This window comes from Sciurus carolinensis, chromosome 2 (assembly GCF_902686445.1).
Source record: "Sciurus carolinensis chromosome 2, mSciCar1.2, whole genome shotgun sequence".
NCBI lineage: Eukaryota > Metazoa > Chordata > Mammalia > Rodentia > Sciuridae > Sciurus > Sciurus carolinensis.
The window spans coordinates 163,466,918-163,487,589 of record NC_062214.1 but is presented as its reverse complement, the minus strand read 5'-3'; the positions used below and the strand labels follow the sequence as shown (position 1 = coordinate 163,487,589).

Sequence of the window (20,672 nt, the reverse complement as noted above, 5' to 3'; positions counted from 1 at the left end):
CTATATACAATAATTTAAAACTGTGTATTTATTAACTTTAATGTTTATGAATTAATAATCTTAGGTAGTTGTTTTTAAATTTTTTGGGGGGTATTTTCTATATTTGAAAAGTATGCCTTATGTCAAAGTATAACATATATACATGTAAAATAATATACATATTTTAATGTATATAATAGATATTTTAAAATAGTCAATTAAAAATACACTGTATCATCCCAAGTATATAAATGAACAGTATAAGCAAACAGTTCTGTTTGAAGACCATAGATACAATTAGCTCAGATTTTACTCCTTACTCAAAAACCGAAGAGAGATTGTCATGGCCACCCCTGAACCTGTTCCCTTCATAATTTATTTCTGACCAAAAATTATTTGAACATATTCTATTGCAACTTACAAAAAATTTGTTTATGTTGCTTCTGATTGTATCCAAGTCCTGAGACACATTGAGGGACTGTTCCTTCCAGTAATTCAAAGTTTGCTGAGAAGATTCCAACCACTTGGTTAACTCATCTGAATCTCTGTTGTAACTAACAGGAGCAAAGTAGGAGAAAGGAAATTAGAAAGGTACTCTGATGATGAGATGGACCGCTAGCATGTTTTCTTCTTTTTTTTCTTTTCTGTGTTGATCAGCCTTATATTTCAGAAAATCAGGACAATTACAAGGATTATGTCATGTATTATTCCATGTCTCAAATGCAAAGCTCTCCTCATTTTCTAGGACTGTCTCCTTTATGCCTAATCAAGAATAAAAAGGCATTTGAAAGTTTAAAACATTCTTTATTTCTTATTACAGCTACACAAAATTATACCCATGTGTAAAAAAAAAGATTATTATTAATCCATCAAATGTCTTCTACAAATGCATTTAAGTGAAAATATAACAAGCATTTATCTAAGTTGTATAATAGCAAACTGCTGTTGCCTGGATGCAAATTTTTTTCTCTGATATTTGATAATATCCAAAGTGCTGCCCTTCTTGTCACTTCCAAAACTTGTTTAGATTAGACAGCCCTTGAAGCAGTGATGAGAGTGAGGCTTCAATATTCTGTTTGCTGCTGTCCTTGGATAACTCAAGGTTATCCCAACTGAGCAAAACAAACCCTCTGAGGAACTCAAAAGATTTTTCCAAACCACTGTTTTAGCCAAAATCATTTAATTTTGTTTAAATTTAAAAACTTAACAAAGAGGATAGGAAAATAGCAATAGCACGGGATAAAAGTGAATATTTTATACAACACAGTTCCTAGTGTCCATAGAAATGAATCAATGTTCTCCAGCAAACTGATTCCTGAGTCTAGCAAACCATATCAGAGGCCTGTATCAGATCCCAGTTAGCCCAGAAGGGGACCCAGGTGCTTTAGATTGTCAAAGAGAACTGCACGGCATAACTGGGAGACTGCATGCAAAATTGAGTTGACTGCAGAATCCCTCTGCAGTCTTCCTTCACAGCAGAATTTGAAGCCAGTCAATCGGTTCCTCAGAAAACATACCTCAGTAGATGCTTGAGAAGTGTTTGCAGTCTGTGCAGTTCAAGGTCAATCTTCTTGTTCAGGGACAACCACTGCTCTTCCAGTTTTGCAATCTGTCCCTCTAGTTCAGGACAGCTCACCGATGCCACCAGCTGTTTGCCTTCATTTAGGGTTTGGTAAAGCCGGGCATGCTTTCCATCAATGTTTCTTTTTATTTGCTAATAAGTCATGGAATGAATGATTTGAAAAAAAGATCAAGTCAACCAGTCTATTCACAAACACAGAAATCTACATTTCAGGCTACTGAAGAAACATGAATACTTCAGCAACACTCAGGGCTGCACTCTGGCTGGACAGACGTGATTAATGGTCCCCTTTCATAAGAATGCCTGATTAATGTGTTCCTACAGAGAAACTCTATAGCTTAGTACAGATAAACTTCAAACACAAAACTTGCTGATTAAGTTCTGATAGTTAATTCTTCCAACTACAAACAAAAGGGAAAAAAACAAAACATAAAACAAGCTGGCAGTCTATAGGCTGCATCCAGCTTGCAGACAGAATTTTTATTCTCTCTCTCTTTTTTTTTTTCCATCAAGGTCTCGCATTGTTGCTCAGGCTAGCCTAGACTCAAGGGATCCTCCTGCCTCAGCCTCCCGAGTAGCTGGGACTATGGCCATATGCTGCTGCGTCCAGTTTTCAGGCAGGTTTTGACTGAACTCAAGATCATTTTGAAAATCAGGTTAATTTACATAAAACACAGAAATTAGGATTTCCAGTGCCCTGGGAAAATGACTGCAGGTCTATATTCTCCTGTGGCAAAGCCCAGCTGGACACAAGTAGCCACAGTCCCCTTTAGAAAGGCCTACTCTCTTCAGCTCTTTCCCTCCTCGGTCCTCAGCACCCTGACTACAGACCCAGCCAGGGTTCCTCATGCCCAATCCCCAGCCTGGCCCTTGGGAACAGTGCAGATTGAGACCAACATATGAAAGTGATAAATACAAAAGATGCAAATAGTAGGGGAAAATCATTTCTACGGTTTTCTAAATATAAGGATTCAGTAAAGAGAAAGGAAGAGAACTTTAGAAGAATAAATTACACCAGCACATCATTAAACTGACTTCATGAAAAGAAAAATAAAATTCTTCAAAACGGCAAATACAATGACCTCCTGAAGAGAACTGTCTTAAGGCAATTATCTTCCACAAGCTGGGTTCAGCTAATATCATTATCCTGACAGCTGTTTAACCTTTAAAAATAAATTATTATCAAAATAGAACTTTCGCTATTTTCCAATTCACTTAAACCTTTTAAAGAATTACCCAAATACTCCATTCCAACTCTCATTCCTTCATTTATAATCCTTTCTTCTCCTGTCTGAACTTAAAGGCTAGAAAAAAAGTCCAACATCAATTTTTTTTTTTAAAAGTTCTAGTTTTCTAAGTCTTAAGTGCCAGACATTTCATCTTTACAATATTTTGGAGAAGTTTCGTTCCTCCTTTTTATACCTTGGAGACAGACTGTGTTTGACAGTCACTGGAACCCTGTGGTGCTCCGAGCATTTGTCTGACTTCAGAGGAAGCGTGGTCAATGCCTACACTCCGCCCACACATGTCCTCCAATCAAGATGAGGACAGCAGCAGGACGCATACAAGCCTCTCCAAGACTCTAAGGACCAAGATTAGCCTCATGAAGCCAATTTGTGTGATGGGCTTTATAGGGGGCTTCTTTTAGTATAGCAAATTTCTTTACAAGTCTTAGAACAATGATTTCTTTTATGAAATATTTTGACCTTAATGGGATGTGGTCACTTTGCAGGGGTGGGGGATAATGAGGCTCATATTAAAAGGCTAATATTACTTCTTAACTATGATGTGGTTTAAGACACTGTTTTCGACTGTGTTCTTCTCAGCAGTGAGATGGCATGCTCTGTATCCGCAAGCCAGCACCCACACTCCACCTGGGAAGATCCAGATTTATCTACTCCAGGCTCTCTGGGCATCTGGAGAATATCAATAGTGCCCCGACCTTTGGAAAGTGTCATCTGCAGGGGCGGAACACCTCCTAAGTTCAGCAGGGTGCTGCCATGCATTTCTGCTCTCATTTCCCATCCAGCCCAGTCAGGCTACTTTTGAAGCTTTAATGTTGACACCCGATGATTTTCTGTAGCAGCACAACTCAAATTCTGACTGCATATCTTCTATAGATAAAACTAAGTATTTTAAGCTTCGGTTGGGAGGATTTAAAACTTGTTTTTGTCTTAGTCTTGTTCTCAATGCCAATCATATCAATGTTTTTTCTTTTTCTATGACATCGAAATTGGAGACACAGACACTTTGATAATAACCAGACCAAAAACGACACAAGAAAAACTTAGAAGTTTGGAGTCTTTTAAAAAATGCTGCAGGCAGGCAACAGATTTTGTCTGTCTCATAGGCTATGTTCAATCAGGGCACAATAAGAACACTAAATATATGTTTATTCCATTCTTAGTGGGTTTCTATACTAGTAGTGCATTGCAACCTACCTCCTGAGGCAGGTAGAACTAGTTTACTTTCCTGCTCTCACAGACAAAGAAACCAAGGCTTAGAGATAGTAAGGTCACAAAAGTGACAAGTGATGGAACAGGACTTGAATTTCACTTCAACCCCAAGCCCAACAGGGAAGCCTGCAATCCCTACATGCTTCTACTTATGGGTTGTGTGACAAACAATATTTCAATCCAAACCACTCAACTTCAAATGCAAATAACTTAGTCAAAACAAAACACCAAGTGCTATGGACCATGTCATTGGCAACTTAAATACCTGATAAAATGAAATCCTTTCCAGTAATCTCTCCTCTGTTTCTTCCACCAAACTCACAGAAGGCAATGTAGAGACAAGAATTTCTAGGTCCTTTTCCAGAGATCCATAGTTTTCATCAAATTCTTCCCATTTCTAGAGAATCAACATAAAATCAGTGGAAATTTTTCCAGATTGGTGTGCACAATGACAATGAATCATAAAAACAAAAATGAACACTAAGACCACATAAAAGTAAAGCACGGATTCCAGGTGGACCTGAGAGATGTACCCCACCCTACAGAGCTAATGTATTAGGCAACTGAAGTAAAATGACTAGATTATGAGCATTGTAACCTCATAGACGATTAATCCATTTGATGAATAATTTGAATGGGACTAGTTGGAGGTAATTATAGGCAAGTGAATAGGTCACTGGAGGTACGACCTTGGGGACTATATCTTGTCCCTGGCTCTTCTCTCTGTTTCCCGGTTGCCATGAGCAAAGCAGTTTTCTCCCATCATGCCCTTCTGCCATAATGGTTTTGCCTTGGCACCTGCCGACCATAGACTGAACCTCTGAAAGTGTGGGCCCAAAATAAATGTTTTTCTTCTCTATGTTGTCCTTCTCAGGTATTTTGGTCACAATGACAAAAAAACTAACGCATATTGTTTCCATAAAAGACTGCTAGTTAGGGTCCCAGCACATCACAGAGTTATTATCACCAAAAATTATCTCTCAGAAAAATAACCACCTGTTCTAGTCAGCTTTTTTTTTTTTGCTGCTGTGCCTAAAAGACCTGACCAGAACAACTTTCGAGGAGAAGAAGTTTATTTGAGCGCTCAGGGTTTCAGAGGTCTTAGTCCATAGAAGGCCAGCTCCATTCCTCGAGGCTCAAGGTGAGGCCAAACATCATGGCACAAGAGTGTGGCAGAGGGGAGCAGCTCACAAGAAGCAGAAAGAGAGACTCCACTCTCCAGATACAAAATACATACTTTAGGCCACGCCCCAGGGACCCACCTCCTCCAGCCACACTCTGCCTTCAGTTACCACTCAGTTTATCCTATCGGGGGATTAATCCACTGATTGGATAAAGGCTCTCATAATCCAATCATTTCTCCTCTGAACCTTCTTGCATTGTCTCACACATGAGCTTTCTAGGGATACCTCACATTCAAATCATAACGTCACCTCACTAATTCTCATATCTCTTCAAGTAGTAGGTGACCTGGCTTTTATAGGGCACTATAAAGACTGGGTCCGTGCAGTCTTTTCTAAATATGATGAAATATTACTATCAATTTGGCATACTAGAAAATAAATGTTACCATAAAATGTCATATTTCATTACCAAGTTCAATATTCTCTTCCTTTTTAAAAATTTCCTTTATGTGCTAACCAACATTGGCTATGAATGGTTTAATAAGCTGGAGTGGGAAACCTTAAAACTAAAAAGAAACTTTATATGTGCTCGATTTTTTCCTTGGACTTAGAGACCAGATGGTCGTGAAGTTCGCAACAGAATATCTGGGCCTGGAGTACAGTTTCTGAACCACTCACTGTATCATTCAAATGATCTCATCACGGTCTCAACGTGCTTTCAGGTTTGTTTATTCTTACATAAACCTAAAAGTTAGAGATGCCATACCATCCGGGATGTGTGCACGAGAAATCTCAGCTAACCTTTCTTTCAGGGAGGAGACTCAGAACTAGACCTGGGTTCATATTCCTCACTGTTATTTCCCGTTTAACTGTTGCTTAATAACTAGATACTTGTTTTTGACACTTCAGGGTGGTTGAGAATCAGGAATTATCAACTAAGAGTGAAGCTGGAGTAAGCCAAATACCTGCAACAAACTTTGCAGCTTCATGCCAAACTGCTGTGCCTTTTCTTCCAGTGATTTAACTTCGGTTACTTGTTCTGCCCAAAATCTCTCTCTCTTTGGTAATACAGAAGGAAACATTTTATCATAGTATGTTTGGATCAACAGCATGTTGGCAACAAGTTTCTGGAAAAATACCTGTAACACAGAAAAGGTTTTAAATATTTATTTTTAAATTGTGAAAATCATACAAGCCAAAAAGTTACCTTAACTTTTTTTTTTTGGGGGGGGGGGGGTACCAGGGATTGAACTCAGGGGCACTTGACCACTGAGTCAACATCCCCAGCCTTATTTTGTATTTTACTTAGAGACAGGGTCCCACTGAGTTGTGTAGCACCTCACTTTTGCTGAGGCTGGCTTTGAAACTCATGATCCTCCTGCCTCAGCCTCCTGAGTTGCTGGGAAGTTACCTTCACTTTTTATCCAGTTATTTTTGTTTAATTCAAAATTCCAGGATATCAGGGTATCAGAAAATAAAAGGTGAACTGAAATGGTTCTCTTAATCTTGAAAAACTAATGGACTGTCTCACTGTTGTATGATTAAACGAATGGTATGAATCTACATCATGTACAACCACAGAAACGAAATGATGTACCCCATTTGTGTACAATGAAAAATGCAGTCTGTAAAAACAAAAACAAAACAAAACATACCAAAAACTAATGGACTTTGAACAAATTATAAAGAAATATCATCCTAGGGGCTGGAGTTATAGCTCAGTGGTAGAACACTTGCCTAGCATTTGAGCCTAGGTTTGATCCTCAGAACCACATAAAAATAAATAAATAAAATGAAGGTATTCTGTCCATCTACAATTAAAAAACTGTGTGTGTATACACATAAATATGAGAAATATTATCCTTAAGTAACATTTTCCACAAAATAATCTATTCCATTATTGTTAGTCAATTTCAATTTCTAGGCAGATCTTCCTCGATCAGTTGTTTTGAGTTGCAAAACGTTGTGAGAAAGTGGCAGATTCATTTGAAGACAGTTAGGTGCAAATGCTTGCAGCCCACATAATTAGCAGACATGGATCTTTAAGCCTGTCTCCTCCTAAAGCTCTCACTTCAGCTCAGCAAAATGGCGAAGTGAAGGGAATTTCCTAATGGCCCTGATAGGACTCCCTATACATGAAATGGACCACATTTGTCCTTGAAGCAACTTCAAGGCTCCTCTCATTTGCAGTCTGCTGCCTCCTCTGGTTGTTCAGAGAGAACCCTGTATTATGCGAATCCCTTCCTCTATTCCTTGTGAAGAACACATACATGGAAGGGTTTGTAAAAGCATCTGGCAAGGGCCTGGCACTCTGTAGATAATCAACTTTCTCGTCTTCCCTTCCATCCCTCATTCAACACTTACTTTTCAATTTATTTAGACTAAGGCATACTTTCCAATGGCCCTAGACTGTCAGCTTGTTCAAGGGAGGGACTATGTCTTACACATCTATCATCAGTAGCACTTTGATTACTCTACCTCTTTAGCTGGTGATCAAGAGGTTTTTGTTTAATAAAATGAATGGAAGATGGAAGGATTTATTGTAGTATTATACTATATAGTAGGACCTTTTCCTTTCAATTCCAATTCTCAGAAAGCCTTTGCTAACCTAAGTCCATTTCTCCTATTAAAACACTCTTGTAGAATGAATCCTAAGTTTTAGTGTGAATTTGCTTGAAAACTCATCGATAAAAGTCCATCTTCTCAATCAGCTGAAAGATGCACCAACATAAGGAACTGTGTCCGTTTTCACTCAAACATTCCTAGAGGTCACCTGACTTCTGCTCCACACTAAGGCACTAAGAGACGTCTGTTTGAAGAATAAACGCTGCATGTTTTGCCAAGAAGAAAATGGATCCTTTCTACGCAGTCAGAAAAGCCTTAAGGTTTTGTCCAGGATGAGGGGATCTGGCCCGTGTGTCTTACCTTGTGGTTTTGTATTTGAGTCCGTAAGGCGGCTTTACTTTTGGCACGTTGTAAGTGGCCATGAGCAAGCATTTCCTTTCCAATATTTACTAGTTCCACTGTGCCTTGCAGAAGGGCGTGTTGCTGGCTCTTAGTGATGAACGGGCTGCTGAATCCAGAGTACCTTGCTCTCAGGATTCCCCACATACTGTCAAGTACATCCTGGGAAGGAAACAGGAGGTGTGCACAAGCAATTTCATCCAACCAGGAAGCAAGTTCAAATGCAGAACAAGTCGACATTCACTAGGTGGAAGAACCGAAGTACCTCTCCATACAATCCTCACACCTAGTGAATGTGTTCTGTTCAGACATACCTCTAATTTATAAACCTCCTGGAGCAAAACGCAGGGTAAGCGAAGTCTCTCCCCTTCGTCTCTTAGTTTGGCCACTCGGCTCTCAGAATTCTGCAGCTCCACTGTATATAAATCTGCTTTCTAAGTGAAAGATGATACAAGAAAGGAACATCCTTTAATAAACCCAAGAAGTGTACAGGTTGTTAAAGAAGAATTAAATAGTACAGAAAGGAATTAAGAAAAAATTTTATCCTATTAATCTAAAAGTCAGACCTTTCCTCATCTGCCCTTGTCAATCTGCCCAGAAGTCACACAACTAACAGTTTGTTCCTAACATGTTCTAAACTTATACCAGTGGAAGTACACGTGCATATCCTTAAACTTGCTGAACTGTCCCTCAGCATTCTGTCCTAAGTGAGCACTCACCTTTAGCATCTCTTTACAATAGTATACATGTATCTGGCTCTTTTTTCTTTTAAATGAAATTACCACTGAGCTACATCCCCAGCCCTTTTTATTTTTAAATTATGAGACAGGGTCTGGCTAAATTGCTGGGGGCCTCACTAAGCTGCTGAGGCTGGCTTTGAACTAATGCTCCTCCTGCCTCAGTCTCCTGAGTTGCTGAGACTGCAGACATGCACCATGGCATGCAGTCATCACAGCCAGTTGGCTCCTTTTAAACAGACACACAGTATGCCACTGTAAGGATGCACCCTGATGGCATTACAGGCAGCTCTTCATGGGCTTCTGGGCTACGTACAGTACCACCAGGTCCATCTCCAGATATTTATGATATTTATGTTTATGCACTTATTCTGTGTCCTTAGGAAGAGTACAAAATAGTCCCTAGAACAATAACTGAACATAGCAGGTTCTCAGTTAATACTTGATCAATAAATTAATGAAGTCAAATTGTTTCTGAACAGAAGAGCCTCTAAGACTCTGTCATACAGCCAGATGGTCCCCAGAGGCTGAACTAATCAGTGCTCTGACCAAGAGGGTAAGGACCTCATTTTCCATTGCCCTTACCCACACTGGATACATTTAACTTCCTGTCATGCTGATAGGTAAAAATGGGTTTCTTACTATTTAAAATGTTGTTCTTCAGAAAGTACTACTTGAGAGATATTTTTTAAATTAAAAAATCAATAGTTTCATCTTATTGATCTCTTTAAGCCTTGCCACCACTCACAAAGGGAAGAGGTTCAGAAGCACAATGGATGCACAAGATGCTCTGGTCCAAGATTTTAGGTTAATTTGAAGCACTTGATTGATTACCTGAAGCTGTTCACCAATACTCTGGCCACTAATTTCATTCAAGGATTGTTGTAAAGCTGTCTTATTCTTAATGAGTTGATCATACAGTCGTTTTATTTCATTCTGTAAAAAAAGATAAGTGCAAGAAACTGAACAATCTCATTTAGGCCATCATTACCTTTTTCATATTTAAAAGTGTTATGAATTTATATAACTTTATATATAAATTTTCTGAAATTTACACAAAATCTGGAAACTTAAAACACATACAAAAATAGAATAATACCCACCTTATCATCACTGAGCTTCAACAATTACTGGCTCAAGGCTGACCTTCTTTCATCTAGAGTTTCCGCCAGCTCTCTTGACTGCCTAACACCTCCCCTCTCATTATTTTGAAGCAAATAACAGAGATCAAGTTATTTCATCACTATGTTTCAGTAGGTGATAAAGCTCCCTCCCTTTAAAAATATACTTCCTCCAAAGTCAAAATTAATTCCTTAGTATGGTTAATAACCCAGAAATGGTTCATGTTTCCCTAATTCCCTACAGCTTTTCTTTTTGATTTGTTTCACCTGGGAGCCAAATGAGGTCTGTATGTCATGGTGAAGTAACATGTCTTAAGTCTCTCTGTATCTGCTGACTCTCCTACCCACTTTCTTTTTTGTTTCTTGGATTTTTGTGGATATGAAAAAAATGGGTCATTAGTTCTGGATTTGGCAGATGGTGCCTCGTGGTGCTGTTTAACATGTTCTTCCACCCTTTCATCAGTTTCACTTAGATTTTAGAAGCTTGACTGGATTCAGGTTTGATTTTTATGGGCCAGACTCCTTCATAAGTAGTGTTGTGCTTCATTTCTTTTCCATTAGACAATTTGAGTAGTTTCCTAACTACTTCCTGTCTCAGACGACTTCCAGATGAATCCACCTGACACCTACATGAACTGTCCTTCCTTTGCTCAAAAAACTCAATGATTCCCCTTTGCCTAGAAATTTAAATACAAATCCTGCCTCTGCAATCATTAAATGGCTAAATGTAATAAAAGAAAGGAAACACCATGTCAGCTCATCTTACCAAATTCATACCAAGACTTTGGAAAGGGCCTCACTTTTAAATGGTCTCCAACCACAAGGATTGGAAGGTCTTACTATCTCTCGTAACAATTTAAAAAAAAAATTATTTCCCTTAGCAATTTCTATGAACAAAAGGCACCAGGAATAGGAGTGAATGGGAATGAGGAGTCCATGCTGTACAAAGTCACCCACGAGCTCAGAGTCATACCTGGTAACTGTGCTTATAGTCCAGACCAGCTTTCAGGGACTTGCTTCTGGAGGCAGCGCTGGCTTGGGCGTGCTCCAGGCAGACCTGGAGGCTACCAAAACATTCAAGGAGCAAACTGGTGTTCCTGCCCGGCCAAGCCATGGCTTTCAAAAGATGGTTCTTCTTGTCACTCAGAGCTAAATAAAGTTTCTTCAACTCGAGGGCCAGTTTCTGCAAGGTGGAGGAAGTAGACAGAATGAGTCCTGACCGCAAGAGGCTCTGGCCTAATTAGCCAGGCTGCTGGAATGACCGACACACGGGCTCCTACCTCATAGTGCACCTGCTGGGCAGATACATCCTCCCTGAAGAGCCCCGGCGTCTGCAGCATCTCCTCCACACTGCCAAGGCACCGACTGAGGGTCAGAAAGAGTTCAAATAATTTTTTATCCAAATCGATATATGATTCTTCTGTCATGTTTTCCTGAATCAAGAAAAAATAACCATTAGGATTCCTTGTCTTTCTAAACCGACATTTTTTTTCCTGGTCTCAATTAAACTTAAAATTTATATCATACTTTTTTTGTTTTGTTTTGTTTTGTTTTTTTTGTTTTTGTTTGATTCATTGTTATTTTTTCCTTCCCCCCACCCCTCCCACCCCTCTTTTCCCTCTATACAGTCCTTCCTTCCTCCATTCTTGCCCCCCTGCCTAACCCTAACTCTAACCCTAACACTAACCCCTCCCACCCCCCATTATGTGTCATCACCCACTTATTAGCGATATCATTCGTCCTTTGGTTTTTTGAGATTGGCTTATCTCACTTAGCATGATATTCTCCAATTATACTTAAAAAAAAAAAAAAAAAAGCCATTTCAAACAAATGAACTCCAGAAAATGAACTAGAGTATTCCTACTAATTAGGTGAGCTGGTCTCTTCTATGAACTAGGCCATAGAATAAATAAATAAAATTTAAGATTTTTAACTTTAAGACAGGTTTCAGAAACTCAATGTTCAGTTGTTAACTTGACTACTGAATGGAATGAAAAGTAAGTCCCAAGATGAAGGACTTCCTCAGGTGCAGCTGGGGTCCCAGGCCAACCACACTGTCCTCCTTCCCTCTGCTTCCTGCCCTATACATTTTAATGTGGAAGTAGTAGAATAATGAAATCAAGTACAGTCAGAAGAAAGAAAAGAAGTCATATCAGAGAAGCTCGAAGGTGTTGATGAAGAAGAGGAGGTACAGTATCTTAAAGACAGGAACTGGTGGTAGAGTGGGGAGAAGTCAGGAGCGTCATTTATGGGCTGATTTCAAGAATCAAGAACATCCTTAGAGGTAACATCTCCAGAGAGGTCCAGGGGTTGTGTAATCATTCTGGGGAGCTGGGGATCACAGATCTGTTTTAGCATAAGCTGTTGGAACCACCTTCTATTCTTCACCCATGGTCACCTTGAATTCCTGATCACAATTAGTTGAGGAGCAAGCCAAAGCTCAGAATCACTCAAACTTGAGCTGTTTCCCATTGTCCTCTCTGATGGACACCTAGCATTACTGAGCATTTGGCAGTAAGCCTACTCAAGTCTGGAAACCTTACCTGTACCTGTGCCCTATACTCCTTCCTCACCCTTCCAGTCCCAGACCACCACTGCAGGCAGAACTAGTCAATCACCATCCTCTTTCCTACTGATCGTGAACTCAGACCCATAATTCTTTGTACCCCGCACTCTAGGCAGTCACCACAAAATTGATCAGAGTTAGCAAACAAGACGAATTCTATTTGCCATGGTAGGACTCATTCCATTATGTGCTCTATTTGTTCAGTGAAGAAAATTATAGCCAATTGAAAATGAGAACATCCTCTCTCCCTTTTTTTACATTAGTACAGGGAGGAAAATAGGCAGCAGGCAGTTTCTACCTGTGTCCGAAGATTATTTGCTTCTTGACGCAGGTCTTCGAGTTGGGTGGTGAACGTTTTCAGTTCGTCAATTGTAGGGTATCTAAAGTTATACACACTCACACTGGGAAGAATACCCGTATTGGTGGCAACCTATTTGAAAAAGGGAATCCTTATTAGTGACAGTGGAGAACCTGCTGATGTTAATGTAAACAGAAAAACTGCCTCACAAGCTGTCTTTGGAGATACCTTCTTGGTAAGCTTTTGTATCTTGGCATTTATAAGGAAGAATAAGTAAGCTTAATTACTTATTATTTATTTACTATTTATTTGGCAGTACTTGGGGTTGAACACAGGGGTGCTCTACATCCCTAGCCCTTTTTATTTTTTATTTTGAGATAGAGTCTCACTAAATTGCTGATGCTATCTTGAACATGTACTCCTCCTGCCTAACCTCCCATGTAGCTGGAATTACAAGCATGAACCACCATACCCAGCTAGCCCAATATCGTTTTTAAAGTAGTTTTTAAAGATTAACTTATATTATTCATTCCTTTATTCATTCAACTGTAAGTGAGATTCTCTGATGCTCAGGTACTATGCTAGAAACTCCAGGAAGACATGGTCTTTCCTCTCAGGTCTTCTAATGGGTAATTCAAACCAACAGGTGGACAGTGTAGGAAGCGCCAGAATCAGGAAAGCCCACGGTGCTGGAGGGGCAGCTGAGGCAGAGCTCCAGAATTGAGCAGAAGTGCTGAACAAGTGAACTCAGATGGTGCCTTTGCCTTCTGAAAATAAACTGCTCCATAATGCAGAGCATACGTGTTTATTTACGGGTTCCAAAGACAAGCAGCTGCTTGCAGGCGGTGCAGCGGCACACTGACCTGAGGCTCCACCAGCTGAGGCAAAGGTAGCTTTCTATTTGATGACAGTTCATGATGAAGATATTGCCATTTATCATCACTTCGACCCTGGGGTGAAAAGAACAAGTCTGGAGCTTCATTTTCAGAGTCAGATGCCTTGTTGCTTTTAAGGAAGGAAAAAAAGGTAAAAAGAATAATCAGTATTAAAACATTCATTACCTTTAGACAATGTTTTGTGAGTGGCTTATAGGAAACATTTGGTTCTCCCAGCCATAAATCTACTCAATGTCCAACTGTTTAAAACTATCTCACCTCACAGATGATTCCTGAGTTGTATCTTTATCCTGTTGGCAATACTGAGGCCATGTTCTCTTAGCATTAAATTCTATGAACTTGATTAAATCTTTCTGTTCCATTGGTTTTAACTCCAGAACCTAAAATTGAATAAGATTGAAAAGATCTAGTCAATCCAGTTTTTTATATAATACCTAAGGATTTATACTTTGTTGTTGACTACGTCTCATTCTTGATGGCCTATTTTTGTTAACATTAACTTCCAAAAACCCCTTCAAAGTATTCATACAATACTTTGAAGTATTGTATGAATAAAAAAATCACCCAAAACATACTAATGTGTTTTGAAATAAGCAAAGCAGTGTTGTAGATATAGAGGTAGTAAGTTCACTCTGCAGGAATCTGCTTAGTTTAATATAAGATGCAACTTAATAAAGGAACAAAGTGTGTCCCCAATGGTAGCAGATGGAAGCAAACCAGTAAAGATCCAAAACTTGGCATTGCTGCACACCCACAAACACCCACAGGTGACAATTTTGCACCTAGTCACACATGCAGACCCTCCAATGGCAGGCCAAAGTTTAGACCAAAGAGAAATTTTATCTAGAAAGTTTTACTTGTGTCCTTACAACTGTCGGTGGCCGAACTTACCTGCTGCGGTGGGACATCTCTTTGTCTGCTAAACTGCGGCCTTTCAGTTACAACAGATCCCCATTCAGGAAGGTTAACCGGCTGAAGGACTTGTTGAAGTTCCGAAGGGTTCCTTAAAATGGTAGGGTGCTGCAAAAATGTCATGGTGGCAGATTGTTTAGAAATTAAGACCCATTTTATATCAATTCTAAAAAATGGGACTAAACGGAAAAGTATTATAGGAAGAAAATGATAGTATTTTGTTATGTAATATAATTGTATGCTATGTTTCAATGTACTTATTTCATAACATCATCAAAAATCACTCCATTTGATGAAATGATCTTTTTTTCCTCAATCTAATTCAGCCCAGGAATTACTAGAAGCCAGGAAATTATTTATTCCTTTTTTCCCTTAAGAACAAAGTAAAAGAAAAGTTACATATATAAATACACACACACACACACACACACACACACACACACATATATATATCTTTAAAAGGGAAATGCGGGGCTGGGGAGATAGCTCAGTCGGTAGAGTGCTTGCCTTGTAAGCATAAGGCCCTGGGTTCGATCCCCAGCACCCAAAATACATAATAAATAAATAAACAAATAAATAAATAAATAAATAGGAAATGGTAAAATGCTTATGAACTCAGATTTCCCCTATGACTCAACTACATATTTTTTAAAAAAGAGAACAAAAGGATGAAAGGGGAACCATATGGCCAATGCATCTGCAGCCAGTCTCATTTCTAAGAACGTGAAGTCCCCAAGCAGGAACCACTTGTAAGTCTAGATGCAAATCTTGCGGAGTAAGATCTTATGCGTGAGATGAACATTTGCATTTATAAACACAGAATGCTTTTTAAAATCATGAAAGCACTTTAAATGTACTATACTGTGGGAGTATATATAAATATTTATAAATGAATAACAAAAGTACCCTGGAAACAGGTCTTGTTTTTCACATGTTAAATTTCCATCTTATCTATAAAGTCTTCATTGTCTAATCAATGGGAGTCACAAAATTGTTTTAAAATATGTACACATGCAGACCCTCCAATGGCAGGTCAAAGTTTAGACCAAAGAGAAATTTCATCTAGAAAGTTTCATTCAGGAAACCTCACCTGAATGCTTATTATCAGCAAATATACTCTGCCCCATCAAACCAACCCAAACCAAACCAACAACAACCTACATAAGACACTGGCACAGCAGTAAAATGTAATAAAAGACAAAAGCCAGTGTGCCTGTCTCTTCCAGTTGAAAGACTCACTATTCCTTCTTACTGTGTTTACCTTCTCTGTAGCTGGTTCACCATCTCCACCCAGAGTTCTCTTCTGGCTGGCTCTGGCATATTGAGATATATGTCTATACATAACCATATTTTACCTGATCTTCACTGTACTTCTCCTGCAGCATCATCTGGACTTTTTCCAAATTGCACTTCACAGTTTTGAGTTTCAGGGAGAGTGCTTCAGCCTCCTGTTGAGTGGTTCCACTATCTCCCAGACACTGATCTTTGCAAGTTTCTAACAGAGAGGCAACCTTGTGCTCAATCTCTGTCAGCATAGCCTAGGGAATAAAATCAGTAATTATTTACAGTGTTGTTCTTTTTTGTTTTGGTGCTGGGTACTGAACCCAAAGAATTATTCCCCCAATAAGTGAAGGGTCCTCTCTTTATCTAAAGATATACAAGAAGTTTCAGAAACACAGGATGGAAGCCACCTTGGGCAAACAAGAACTTCCACAGAATTCCTATATTTTTCAGCAGGGATGCAACCAAAACAACCCCAATTACATATATCACTCTCTGACATGATCTAAAATAAATAATTCTATAATCACTTTAGAAAACACTGAAGAATAGACCCAGTAGAGCATAGTGGTTAAGAACACAGATCCCAGAACCAGGCTGCCTGGGCCACCTGGACCCCAGCCCTGCCACTTGGTACCTGTTTGCTTAGGCACCATGCTTTGAACATAGATGTGGGCTTCTAGTCATCTGTAAAATGGGGATAATAACAGAATTTACCTCATCGGGTCATTTTAATGAATTAAATCCATGTGTTTTGGGCTTAATTCATGAACTTTTTATTGAATGAGTTAAAAATCACATACATAATCCATGCTTAAAAAGGTGATAAGCAAAAAGTGTTGACTCTTCTTATTTCCCCCCCACCTTCTTTATCTTACAGCACATTTTCAAATAATACCTTATAACTCCTTCTTCCAAGCAAATGACTTCATTCTCTACAGATTCTTCTGAGCTTAAGCAGTGTGTGCTCATAGATTTTAGAGTCACTGGGAACAAAGTGACTTATGCTTTTGTGTCGTTTTCCCATGTGGCTAGTTTATATTTTTTCATGATTCCCATTTTAATAGCTCACCTCCATGGTTCCCTTCCTCATTACTACTTTAAGCTGTTCCCAGTTCTTCAGTTTTGGAATCAATGATGCCATAATTACATTTCTCATTTCAGATTATTTGCACAGGTAAACTTAAAAGTAATGGCATTATTAGATCAAAGAAGATCGATAAGTTATATGCTCACGGTAGATCTCCAAAACACCAAACCCATTAGAGCTATCACACACTGGTGGGTCTATTTTGATAGAGTTTTACCAGGATGATACAATTTTTCCCAATGTGATACAGCAGCAAAACAATAGTTGGTTTAATTCACGTCTTTAATAATCAAGTTTGAACAATTCATTTCAAATATTAAATTACTAAATATAATTTTCTCTTGACTAACCTGTTTGTTCCTGTTCTTTGGTCATTTTTCCACTGGGAACTTAGTATTTACAGACAACTTTTTCTTTCTTTTGAACCCAGGGCCTTGTGCTTGTGAGGCAAGCACTCTACTAACTGAGCCATATCTCCAGCCCATACAGACAATTTTAAGGTATTTTTATGTTTCAATATGAAATCACAGATGTCATGTTATTATATAAATGAGCCAGAGATGTCCCTCAGATATTGGCCCCTATGTTATTTCTTTCTTTCCAGTAAGTCAGAACCATTAGCCCAAACCCTATTTTTAACATACGTAGTGGCTTTAAATACCACCTTATGAGCATATTTTTAGCCATACAGAGCATGCCTGCTTTGTGAACTCCCAAAACTGCACCAGACATCTGCCAGCTCTGGGTAAGACACACCCCGGGGACAGAAACAGTCCCAAGCTTCTGCTGCCCAGTGGAGCTCTCTGACCTGGAGGTGGCATTATGCAACCACATGACCTAGAGACATGACCCCCCTGATTGATTTGCCTCTCCTCCTCCCCTCTGGCAGTGCCCACCCGCTTCATCCCAGGCTTCTGCAAGAACGTGTGTGTCTCTAAGAATCAATCCTGTCAAAGTTCTGCTCACATAAAGCCTATTGGGCACTACCTACTGCCACCTGGTTGTCATGTCTTTTCTTTGAGCAACCCTCAAATCCTCAAAATGGGTCCAAGTGGCAAGGAGAGGAGGATCCCAATGATGATCAAGGAGGTGACATGAGGTCTACCCAGTCAGCAGATGATCCATTGGCAAATGATACAGGATGGCCTTAAATAGTTGGGAATCAAAATCTGTTGATTAAGCGTGGCTTTACCCTGTGCTGGGTTAGACTCTTATCTTTTACAAGAGCCCGTAGCCAGGACGAACTGTAGTGTCAGTATCTGAGTGAACTGACCATTCAGAACTGACCACTGGGGTCAGAGATGCTGAGCTGCCCTGAGGAGGTCGGCTGCCTGTCCTCCCCGCAGGCAGGTCTGGGTGTTGTAAGACTGTGGTCCAGAGTAGCAGGGGAGAATGCACGCCTCTTGATGGAGGGCAGGCTACTCTGCACATGATAGGTGACAGTAGGAAGAGCTCCCTGTATCCAACCAGTGGTATGGGGTACTCTGAGCAAGGAGGAAGTCCTAATCCCTGGCAGATAAACAAGGCAACAAGGAGAGACATCAAGTCGCAGCTGGTCTCCTGAGGGCAGTGGGAGAGAGGCTCTGAAAGCGGCCAGCAGGCCTCTGCTGCTGGGACACGCAATTATGCCGCTGCGATGTCATCATTCTAGCCCCTCCCTGGAGGGACAGAGAGCCAACCTTTGGGCTGAGCTGGCAAGTTTTGCTTAAAGTGACTGAAGTCAGGGAAGTTGATGTCCTTGTTCCTCCCAAGCAAGACTGGGAGCATTCCTGGTCTGATGGCTGCAAAGCCCTTTTATGTGGTATTTGCAATCTTGGAAATCAGGACATTCAGTTTCATTTCTGATGAATAAATATTCAAAGTATTTATGATTACTGATAACATTTTGTTGAGTACTTAAAAAAATTTTCTTAGTTGTGAATGGACTTTCTTTCATTTATTTATATGTGGTGCTGAGAATCGAACCCAGTGCTTCACGCATGCCAGGCAAGTGCTCTACCACTGAGCCACAAGCCAACCTTGTTGAGCATTTTTTTGCGAGGGGGTACTGGGGATTGAACCCAGGGAAGCTTGACCACTGCATCCCCAGTCCTTTTTGTTTTGTTTTGTTTTTTAAGACAAGGTCTCGCCAAGTTGCTGAGGCTGGTCTTAAACTTTTGATCCTTCGGCCTGGGGCTCCTGAGCCGCTGGGATTACAGATGTGCACCACAACGCCTGGCATTGAGCATTTTTTATATACTTTATATAAGAGACTGCTTTTGTCTCATTTAATCCTAACAAAACCCCTATGAGCTAATCTACTACAACAGGAGAATTAGGGCTGAGAAGTTAACTTCTCTAAGTTTGCAGTTAATGTGACAGAACTGGATTTGGACTCTACATTCTGAGCTCTTATCCACTACTGTCTTCCCAAATACACTGCTTACATAAAGTATTTCAAAGAACTACAAGTTAAATGTGAGAGTCAGAGCAAGAGAAGAAACATACTGTTGCTTTAAGAGAAATTAGCCCCATGTTAGCCAGTGATTGGTGAAGAGGCAAACTACCAACAGTCTTACCTGGCACCCGACCAGCTCCTGTTCCACCACCTGCTGCATGTCTGCGTTTAATGTTTCCGGCTCAAATGCCACGCTGGCTTGTTGCAGCCACAGCTCCAGCTCGGCCACCTGGGTCTTACAGACATGGAGGACTTCTATAGGCCGGGGCCTAGTTCTCTTTGCTGCGGCCTCAAAAGCTCCTTGCTTGTCAGAAAAGTCCAGAGCTGTAGCCTTGATAGGAGGAGTGGAACCCTAAGATAAACCCAAAGATAATCCAGCAGTGAAGAGCCAGGAGTCCAAAGATTTCAGACTTGGGCTGGCAAAGACCTGTGAACCCGCAGCAATTTCCCCCGGTTAAAAGAAACAAAGTAAGAACAGAAGAAGGAAGAAAGAAAAGAAAAATGCACCTCCACACGCATAGCAACAATCATGTGACCTGGTGGCACAGGTTTCCAAGCAGCCGATGTGCATGTACACAGGTACAGTATTCCTGGGCACAGAGGAAGCGAATGGGCTCGCAGTTCGTTGAGCGGTGAGCCCCAGGAGACAGGTGAGAGAGTGGGAGAGAATGTGGGCATGTGGGTGTGTGTGTCCCAAACACTGCAGGAACTGGCCGTGTTTAAAGTTGCACGACCCAGGATTAAGCAATGCTTATGTTACTCTGCACTCTATTTAAACAGGAAAAAACAAAACAACGAAACAAAAAGAAAACCGAACTATACATACTGCAGGAATACCATGGAACAAGCCACACACTTTTAACATTTTCTTAAGTAGTGAGATTATAAAATAGTTTAGCTTTTCTTTCAATATACATGCTATTACTCATCTAAACTTCTCCCTAGTAAAAACTGCTTGAGTCAAGTCATGAAGTTCAGTGGAGGAATCTGGAAACTTTCCTCCTCTTCTTCAGAACAAATCTCTAAAATAACTTTCACCTTCTAGATACTCAAATATTATTGAGTTAGAGACCAAGTACTTAAAGTACAAAGAATGATATAATTTTTTCATACTGAAATAACTGGGTCACTTATAAATGCAATAGCAAAATTTCTCCTGATAGTAAATGAAAGCTTTTCAATAATTACATCAGATATTTTCCATTTGGAGGTGAAAAAAAGATTTCATA

The 20,672-nt window shown here is 39.9% G+C and overlaps 1 protein-coding gene across 4 annotated transcripts in view; it reads right to left on the bottom strand.

Annotated features, from left to right (window-relative positions):
* The window catches only part of Syne2 (spectrin repeat containing nuclear envelope protein 2), a 319,905-nt gene that overhangs the window by 80,296 nt on the left and 218,937 nt on the right, over positions 1-20,672 (bottom strand). For all 4 annotated transcript variants that reach the window (XM_047541762.1, XM_047541761.1, XM_047541763.1 and 1 more), the window contains 15 exons: positions 19,565-19,795; positions 15,991-16,173; positions 14,615-14,743; positions 13,982-14,103; positions 13,691-13,832; positions 12,828-12,959; positions 11,244-11,396; positions 10,937-11,146; positions 9,677-9,778; positions 8,420-8,539; positions 8,067-8,267; positions 6,107-6,280; positions 4,283-4,414; positions 1,497-1,693; positions 401-533 (listed from right to left, as the gene is read on the bottom strand). In XM_047541762.1, the coding sequence (XP_047397718.1) occupies positions 401-533; positions 1,497-1,693; positions 4,283-4,414; positions 6,107-6,280; positions 8,067-8,267; positions 8,420-8,539; positions 9,677-9,778; positions 10,937-11,146; positions 11,244-11,396; positions 12,828-12,959; positions 13,691-13,832; positions 13,982-14,103; positions 14,615-14,743; positions 15,991-16,173; positions 19,565-19,795 (2,361 nt within the window). The remainder of the gene's footprint in view (positions 1-400; positions 534-1,496; positions 1,694-4,282; positions 4,415-6,106; positions 6,281-8,066; positions 8,268-8,419; positions 8,540-9,676; positions 9,779-10,936; positions 11,147-11,243; positions 11,397-12,827; positions 12,960-13,690; positions 13,833-13,981; positions 14,104-14,614; positions 14,744-15,990; positions 16,174-19,564; positions 19,796-20,672) is intronic.